The following is a 9407-nucleotide window of genomic DNA, read 5'->3' as shown; positions in this document are numbered from 1 at the left end:
TATTCTTTACATAATTACAAAGGATTTGATTTTCGAGCTTAGGCTATGGGAAGGTAATTTCTTATGAATTCTTTAATCCCATCATGAATGACTTGTCTTTTTTTTAGATAGATGAATGACCTGCTTTTAATGAGAAGGGATTAATCCATATGCATATAAAGAGTAAAGATTTAGAGTTTTAATTTTGGAACTTTAAAGAGAATTCTACTGATGGGTATGGAGTGGGACTTACATGTGATGTGATATGTATGCCTATATTTTTGTTTTTGTTTTCAGTTCCGATTCATAGCTCTAAATTCGGAGGCTCGAATTTGGTTCGACACTAAAACGACGTCGTTTGGTGTCCTTTTTTTTCCGTGTTTTTTCTGAAGATGAAATAAATTATTTCTAGATGTTGATCTGCATAATTTGGTCTAGAGAAGAAGATGAACATCCAGATCAACATCAATGAAGATCAACATCCAGATCAACATCAATGAAGAAATAAATAAAAGAGAAGAATAAGATGAACAATTTGGTCTTTGATCTGAAGATCAACATCCAGATCAACATCCAGATCCACATCTGAAGATCAACATCCAGATCAACATCTCTAGATGTGGATGTCAGGTTCAGCTCCTCCGTCTAGAGCTGTGTTTATCAACATCCAGATCAACATCAACCAAAAAAAAAAAAAAAAAAATCTGGTTCTGCAGATCAACAACAAAAATTTGGTTCTGCAAATAAATAAAAAAATTTCTTCTTGTTGGTTCAACAAAAAAAATATACAGAACAGAACAACTTTTTTTCGGATTCATCATCATCAACAACTTTTTTTTATTTATTTTTTTTCAGATCCAGAACAAGTAAAAAATAAATAAATATACAAAACAAATTTTTTGCACCGCCATCATCCAGATCAAATTTTTTTTTGAACAGCTTCAGATTTTGAACATCATCATCATCTTCATCATCTTCAACATCATCATCAACTTCAACAGCTTCAGATCACCGACCGCCATCACCGCGCCATCACCGATCTTCCTTCTCTTCTCTCTTCCTCTTCTCTTCTCTCTCTCTCCCTCCCTCTCCCTCCTCTCCTCTTCCCTCTCTGTCTCTGTGTTCAAAAGAATGAAGGGTAAAGAATGAAAAGGAAAGAAATAAAGAAGAAAAAGAGAAAAAAAAAAAAAAAAAGACAGCCCAAAACGACGTCGTTTTGGGCAGTCGAGACATTCAGGCCACAGTGATTTCGAGCTACCACTCATTTTTCTTTTGTTTTTGTTTTTTTTTCCCTCTTGTCACATCATTAAAACTCTCTTTAAAATTTTAAAATTAGACTTCTCTATCATTGTCAGCATATAAATTAGTTCGGACACTCTAAACCGTTGAACCAAAAAAACAACAAAACAATTCTCAATTTTATTTATTTTTTTTTCATATTTTGTGAGCCACTAGTAATGGCAACAAAAATAAGCTTAGGGCTTGTTTTACCTGATCTATTGTAGTACATTTTTTTATCTTAATTTTTTTTCAAATCATATCACCTCTTTATTTTTTTCACATTATCTCATAAAATATCAAAAATATATATTTATTTACCTCATCTAAAACAGCCACTTAATGTAATTTATTATATTTTTTAGTATTTTTTATTTTATTTTTTTTTATTTTTTTGTTTTTAAGAACAAGTAATTTATTGTACTTCTTCAATATTTCCATTTCAATAAAATAAAATAAAAATTCTCGAATATAACTCAAATCTGGCACCATAGAAAGCCCTCTTTTTGGAACACCAAGTCCTCTGACCTCTCTCTAGGGTTTCCATCGTCGGTAAGTTTTCTCTCTCTAAATCTATAAATATATGCATAAAAAATATATATTTTGTATCGATCTTTAACAATCTTGATGTCTTAGGGTTTGATCGATCTCGTTTTGTGCTTTGCTTTGGGTTTTTTTTTTTTTTTTTTTTTTGGTAGATTGATATTAACCATCGAAGATGTTTGGGAGAGCACCTAAGAAGAGCGACAACACAAAGTACTATGAAATTCTTGGGGTTTCGAAGAACGCTTCACAGGATGATCTGAAGAAGGCCTATCGTAAAGCCGCCATCAAAAACCACCCTGATAAGGGTGGTGATCCTGAGAAGGTACTCAATTTCTGTTTAGATTTCTCAAAGATATGCTCTTTGGATCTATATATATGTATATGTTCCTAGATCTGTGTCTGTGTATTTGAGCTGGTCAACAATTTAATGGGTGTTTGATTATACAATTTAGGTTTTTTATATTGTAAAATTTCCTAAACTTTAGGACTATACAGAAGAAATTGATAGTTTACAAGAATATGATAATAGTTTGGGGGATGAGTGAATTAACCCTTTACTTTTTCATCTTTCAAACCTGAAATAGCATTGGCAGGTATGTTTCACTGGAATTTGTGTATCTGTGGGTTGAACAAAGAAAACTTCAATTATTTGTGCGCTGTGAATTTGTTATGAGTACTTCAGCAATACCCAATTCCCCCTTCTCATTGCAAACTCTGAAACTAGTACAAATTAGTATAGAATGACTCTTTGCATAATTTGTTGTGCCTTTTTTTCTCATTTCTGAAGTTATTGATGATTTTTCATGAGTAGACTCAAGGTTAGCTGAGTAGTTTGGAAATTCTTTTACTAAATAGTTCCCCAAGCTCAAATTGAAATGATTTTGGTTGATTGAATTTTCTAAGATAATAATTATGCTGCGTTTGGAAGTATTCGGTGCATTCATTTTGTGGAATTTCAATTGTGTTTTTAGTTTAAAGAGCTGGCGCAAGCTTATGAGGTTTTGAGTGACCCAGAGAAGCGTGAAATTTATGACCAGTATGGTGAGGATGCTCTCAAGGAAGGAATGGGTGGTGGAGGAGGTGGACACGATCCATTTGACATCTTCCAATCTTTCTTTGGCGGTGGTAGCCCATTTGGTGGTAAGGATGCATCACCTTATGCACTTTTGAAGTTGAAACTTCCATCAATGTGAAAAATATACAAACTATTTTGATACATTGGGATGTAATTCTTTTATGCCCAGGTGGTGGTAGCAGCAGAGGCCGTAGGCAAAGAAGAGGAGAGGATGTGATTCATCCCCTCAAGGTTTCTCTTGAGGACCTTTACAATGGGACATCCAAGAAGCTATCCCTCTCACGGAATGTAATCTGCTCCAAGTGCAAGGGGTGAGTGCTTGCATTGGGGCTGTTTAGTGCAACTTATATGAGCTACTCAGTTTTTATTTTATTTTATTTTACTTTGAGATTTTGTGTTGGGCTATTTGGTGCAACTTTTGCTTACAGTTATTAGGTGGAAATAGTGTAAAACTGATTATTTGGAAGCTGAAGGGTTGTTTTTGGCTCTGCTTTTTAATTATCAGCTTTTAGCTTATAATAAGTTGCGCCAAACAGGCCCATTGTGCCACACGTTGAGTAAACTATATTTCATTGCCCTAACATGGAGACCTATCGATCATTTGCAGTAAAGGATCAAAGTCGGGTGCTTCCATGAAATGTGCTGGGTGTCAAGGATCTGGAATGAAAGTCTCTATCAGACATCTTGGCCCATCTATGATCCAGCAGATGCAGCATCCTTGCAACGAGTGCAAGGGTACTGGTGAAACCATCAGTGACAAGGATCGCTGCCCGCAATGCAAGGGTGAAAAGGTTGTAGGGGAGAAGAAAGTGTTGGAAGTCCATGTAGAGAAGGGAATGCAAAACGGACAGAAAATCACATTCCCGGGAGAGGCTGATGAAGCGGTAAGCCAAATCATCTTTTTCAGAGTTGTTGCCCATATGAATCATGTTTTGACCGGTTTTAAACCAATTCGTGTTTTTGCAGCCCGACACAGTTACAGGGGATATAGTCTTTGTTCTACAACAGAAGGAGCATCCTAAGTTTAAGCGAAAGGGTGATGATCTATTTGTTGAACACACCTTAACACTTACCGAGGCACTCTGTGGCTTCCAGTTTATTCTGACTCATCTTGATAATAGGCAGCTTCTCATTAAATCCCAACCTGGAGAAGTTGTGAAACCTGGTAAGTTCATCAAATTTGTATCTTCCTATACCATGTCATAATTCTCTAGAAATCTACTAGACACAACTTCACTTGTGCTGCTCCACAATTTAGTTAATTTGATTCTGGATTATTCCTTAATCGCTTATGCTGTAAACCATCACTTTGTTGGCCCTGTTTGATTTTCTGGGTTGGATATGAGGGGTTGAGGAAGAAATATAATACTTTGGAATATGGGATGGGATATATGGGGGTGTTTGTGAAGTTAGTTTTTAGGTTTTTTTTTTGTTTTTTTTCACTAAAAGACAAATTAGTTACAAAATCAAAAAAAACAAATCTAAACAAAATATCACATCAAATCCCATAATCATTTTCTCTCACAAACATCACATCCAACCACAAAAAAACCCAACTGTCTTCCCAAACACAAAAAAAAAAAATTCTCTAATAATATCCTACAACTAAAAAATCCTACAACTCAAAAAACCTAAAAAAAAAAACCCACTTCCCAAACACCCACAATATGCTTAGGCCTCGTTTGGGAACCCTCCTTTTTAGCCAAAAAGTCAAAAAGTTACTAAATTAGCCAAAAAGTCAACAATCCATATCAAAAAGTCAAAGATTTTCTTTTTTTTTTATTTTTTGCACATCTTTTCGTAAAAAGCCAAAAAATCATCCCAAACATAGTAGTTTTTTTAGCTTATATTTTAGTCAAATAGCTAAAAAGTTACTAAATTAGCATATTTCCAAACGAGGCCTTAGTGTATGAGATAGATTATGTAGACTGTGGAGTCACTTTTATTTTGTTTGGTTAGTGTAGGATACAACATGGATAAGAGGAGAGTATTTTTTACGATGAAGGTTGATCCATATCATATACTTTTTGAAGGATATAATATATTTTCGGAGGATATAATATATACTGTGGTGCTACTTTTATTGTGTTTGGTTATACCAGATTTCATATCTTGTGACGAAACAAGGGATATAAAAAAGTTGGGACCCACATGTTTTTCTACCCTTGCATATTTATCCCAATCCCCCCTTTTCTCCTCCTTTTTTGACCTTTTTTGTCAGTCTTTTGTGCTCTTTTTGGTTGTTTTTCACTAAATGGTATGTGCCATTAATTTTATACTTTTTACACAGCTAATGTGAATTTATTTCTAAATTTACTCCTATAACAGCAATGCACTGATCTTGTTTGGTGAAACTGACAGATCAATTCAAGGCAATAAATGACGAGGGAATGCCAATGTACCAGAGGCCCTTCATGAAAGGGAAATTGTATATTCATTTCACAGTGGATTTCCCAGAGTCCCTAGCACCGGAGCAGTGCAAGGCTCTTGAAGGTGTGTTGCCTCCAAGGCCTACATTGCAGATGAGCGAAATGGAGTTGGATGAATGCGAGGAGACTACACTGCACGACATTAACATTGAGGAGGAGATGCGTCGGAAGCAACAAGCTGCCCAAGAGGCATACGAGGAAGATGATGATATGCACGGTGGTGGTGCCCAGAGAGTCCAGTGTGCTCAGCAATGAGTGTTTGTTTGAGGATGCGGTTGGAGGTCAGAGTTGTGTTTGTTTTATAGATTTAGCAAGACAATAACATTCTTAGGAATGTTTTTCTGTTATATGCTTATTTCTGGTTTTGGAATTTTCTTATTGGACACACAAACTGATAATCAATGTAAGGTTTAATCTTGGACCGGCTGTGGAATGAATGGATAAAGGTAATCATTATTGCTATTGACAATGTGTGGTCGTCTTGTGCTTTCTTTCACATGAATCATATAATTCCCTTTCTTTTAACTTTTGAGGCATCTTCACAAATCCTTCTGTTCTATGCAAAAACAGTCTGAGAAGTTTAAGATCAGAGCCAAAAAGTATATAGATAGTAGCAGGATATGCTTGAACAGCTCAAAAAAGTTTACCCCATGCTAGCATCAGCATGTAATCTTTTTAGGGAAATTCTATAATATATCTCTTTTGAGGTGTGGATTATGTCTTAATTATGACTTATTATTATTTTGATTTAGACTTGATTGTAATTTATTATGGTATTAGTTATGACTCTTTTTAAAATATTTTAATTAAATATAATATGGTGTTTGGTTATAATTTTTTTTTTTTTTTTAATTATGATTGAAGAAAAGAATTTAGTTATGATATTTATGATAATATCATTACTTGCTTATAGTATGCACGTTAGTAATTTTTTGGCATGAGTAGATCAAGGCCTCTCTATGCTAATTTAACTACTAATTTTTGCATTGATTATTTCTTAAAAAAGATGTTTAAAAATTAGGAAAGGTAGTAAAGTTAGGGTGAAATTATGGACACTCGATTGCAAGAGACCATGAGCCCTCCCTAATAATGAATAATGACCGTTGGCGGCACACTTTGTCAACCAATACATGCTCTACACGTGTGCTGGAGCTATGTAATCAAATCCATAGCGATGAGTAGTTACTGTGGCAATTTCTTTATTACACTTGGTGTTATAAAAATAAAAAATATATATATAACAAAATAAGACACCATAAAAAATAAAAGAAAAATGTTTTAAAGCTCTAAAATAAGAGTTCTAAAATAGTATTGAGCTGCTTTTAGACAGCTGTAATAGAGCTATCTATCAGCTCTGAAAATAGAAAATGAATCTTGAAAAACAAATATAATATCCACTCATTATCTCACATTTATATCTTCTTTTAAAAAAAAAAATAAATAAAATTTATGTTTTGAAAATTAACTTTTTAAAGTAATTTTTTGAATTTTTATTTAAAAAAATATATATTGAGAATGTATGATAATTTTTTAATTTTTTAACTAAAAATTTACCTTCCCACGGCCACATGTACAAGTGGCAAGGCAACATATTATAGGTGCTATTTAGTACAGCTTAATATAAGCTAAAAGTTAGTAATCAAAAAGTAAAAATCAAAAACACTCCATTTCCAGCTTCAAAATAATAAGCTTTTGGTGTCGTTTGGGAAGAGCTCATTTGGACTCTTTTAGCTATTTGAGCCACAAAAGACAGAATAGGCTATTTGAGCCACAACAGACAAAACATCACATTCAACCCATAATCATTACACTCTTCTCTTACAAAAAAAAGTCAAAAAAATCAAAAAGTCTTTCCCAAACAAAGCTTTTGAGCCCAAGCTCAAATAGTCAAAAAGTCAACCTACTTCCCAAACGGAGGCTTTATCAACTTATTTAAGTTATTAATATTTAAAAAGTTATAAGCAGAAACTGCATCAAACAATCTCGTATAAATTCTCAAATTAAAATAAACTATAATCAGTCCAATAATCCACACCAAACACTCCCATAAAAAGAAGCAAAAGTCGGACAAAAATGGGATGAAAAGCAACGGAGTCAGAGATCCAAACACAGCCCATCATGTGTTCCACGGCTCTCAATACACCTCCTCCCACCTAATCAATTTCAAATTTTAAAATGTCATCCCAACTTTCGGACCGTTAAGATTGACATCGAGTCTCTATCGATCTCTGTAATGTATCTATCTCTCTTTCTCCGTGAAATACCAAAAGTAGAAAACAATCAAGTCACAGACTTTGCCCCCCTACTCTCTCTCTCTCTCTCTCTCTCTCTCTCTCTCTCTAAACCTCCTTAGTCGAGCTGAAAGCTCCCTAGTCTTCTTCACTGCTTATCTTGATACCCATATCAATTTTTGTGAACTGAACTTGAGTCAAAAATGAAGGGAATGAAGGGAAAGTTACTAAAGAAATTGAAGTCCATTAAGCCAATTGGGTATTTGAAGACAGACCGAGTTCTTCACCTCAATGCATCAGATGGGTTCGTCGATTATTTGCCGATTAAATCAAATCCCAAAGTCCATACCCAGATGGTTTGCGAAGAAGAAGACAAAGAGAACATCAATCAGAGCACTGTAACAGTTCAAGAGCCAGAGATTATCGATGTTTCAGAGCTCATGAGAGACCTCACAGATGATGAAGTGGACTTGGAAAACGATATCGACAACAAAGAAAACATTAGGCCAAAAACAGAGTCTGAAAACCCAGTTGCTCCGATAGAGATTTCGAGTTCATTGAAGCCACAAAATCGAAATTCAGAACCCCATGAATTGCCAGAATCAAGAAATTGTAATTCCATACAAACCCCTTTGTCGGAAATTGATGTCAACAATTTCCGGCGGCCGGAATTGAACTCTGGCAGCCTCTTCGACCCGAACCTCCTCGCGGCATTTGAGCAGGTAGTAATGATAATAAAGGCGGAAGAAGCAGAGAGAAGAGCCAGAATTGAAGAAATGAATCGCGAAAACACCCAAGAAGAACCGCCATTGAAAGCCCGAAAAATCGAAGAAAACAGAGATCCCCTGTTTGAAATAGAAGAAAACAGGAATCCGCTGTCTGATTTCGAAGAAAAGTGTCCTCCGGGAGGTTCAGAATCGGTAATTTTCTACACCACAGGCCTCAGAGGGATTCGAAAGACATTCGAGGACTGTAATAGCATCCGATTCCTACTTGAGAGCTTTCGGGTTCTCTTCTTCGAAAGAGATGTGTCGATGCACTCCGAATTCAGAGAAGAGCTATGGAGGATAATGGGAGAGAAAGTAGTCCCTCCGAGACTATTTATCAAAGGGAGGTACATTGGTGGAGCTGAGAAAGTACTGACCATGCACGAGCAAGGGAAGCTCCGGCCGCTCTTCGAGGGCCTTCCGATGGACCGATCAGAAGGCCCGTGTGAAGGGTGTGTCGGGTTTCGGTTCGTAGTGTGTTTTAGATGCAATGGAAGTCATAAGGTGTTTTCCGGCAACGACGATGGTGGGTCGCCGGAAAATTGCTTGGAGTGTAATGAGAATGGGCTGATTATATGCCCAATTTGTTGCTAAATTTGATCATTTTTTATTGCATTTTTTTTTTTCTTCTTTATATCGTTGATTGCTGTCTACTGTTATTGATATTCTTTTCAATTATTTGGTGATGGTTGTGATAGAAATTGAAGTTTCTATGACTTGGGTTGGAGTGTAATAAGAAGACCGTTGAAGTTAATTGAAATTGAAGAATAGAAAGGACTTGGATTGGAGAAATATGATGCATTTTGAAGTGATAAGTTTGGTTCTATTTGGTAAGTTTTGGAGCAACGAAAGGTTTATAAAAGGTGAATTGAGTTTTGTTTTCTGTTTTCATACAACATTCGACATCTTTATTTTAGTGTAAACCTTGAATTTTCTTATCGACTGGCCATGTTTGGCAAGTAGCTTTCAGTTGGTTTCTTATCTTAGGCCCTGTTTGCCTTTCTATTCTATAAATGACAAGGAAAACAAAATGTCAAAATATATTTTACATATCTCATATATTTTTATTTTGATACATCTTTTAAAGACTAGTGGATTGTGT

At 35.3% G+C, this 9407-nt stretch overlaps 2 protein-coding genes across 2 annotated transcripts; both read left to right on the top strand.

Moving 5' to 3' along the window:
• Positions 1 to 1581: 1581 nt before the first annotated feature.
• LOC114287676 (dnaJ protein homolog) lies at positions 1582 to 5769 on the top strand. The gene is made up of 7 exons (XM_028231106.2): positions 1582 to 1809; positions 1956 to 2125; positions 2775 to 2943; positions 3048 to 3189; positions 3486 to 3762; positions 3845 to 4043; positions 5240 to 5769. Exons 2-7 carry the CDS (start codon positions 1976 to 1978, stop codon positions 5560 to 5562), a joined length of 1260 nt encoding a protein of 419 aa, XP_028086907.2. The 5' UTR covers positions 1582 to 1809; positions 1956 to 1975; the 3' UTR covers positions 5563 to 5769.
• A 176-nt stretch (positions 5770 to 5945) lies between these two features.
• Positions 5946 to 9097, top strand: LOC114287677 (uncharacterized). The gene has a single exon (XM_028231107.2). The coding sequence runs from the start codon at positions 7742 to 7744 to the stop codon at positions 8897 to 8899; it is 1158 nt and encodes a 385-aa protein (XP_028086908.2). The 5' UTR covers positions 5946 to 7741; the 3' UTR covers positions 8900 to 9097.
• Positions 9098 to 9407: the final 310 nt, after the last annotated feature.

This window comes from Camellia sinensis, chromosome 1 (genome assembly GCF_055761805.1).
Source record: "Camellia sinensis isolate YWXY chromosome 1, ASM5576180v1, whole genome shotgun sequence".
Classification (NCBI taxonomy): domain Eukaryota; kingdom Viridiplantae; phylum Streptophyta; class Magnoliopsida; order Ericales; family Theaceae; genus Camellia; species Camellia sinensis.
The sequence above is the reverse complement of the archived record's forward strand: the minus strand, read 5'-3'. Positions and strand labels throughout refer to the sequence as shown.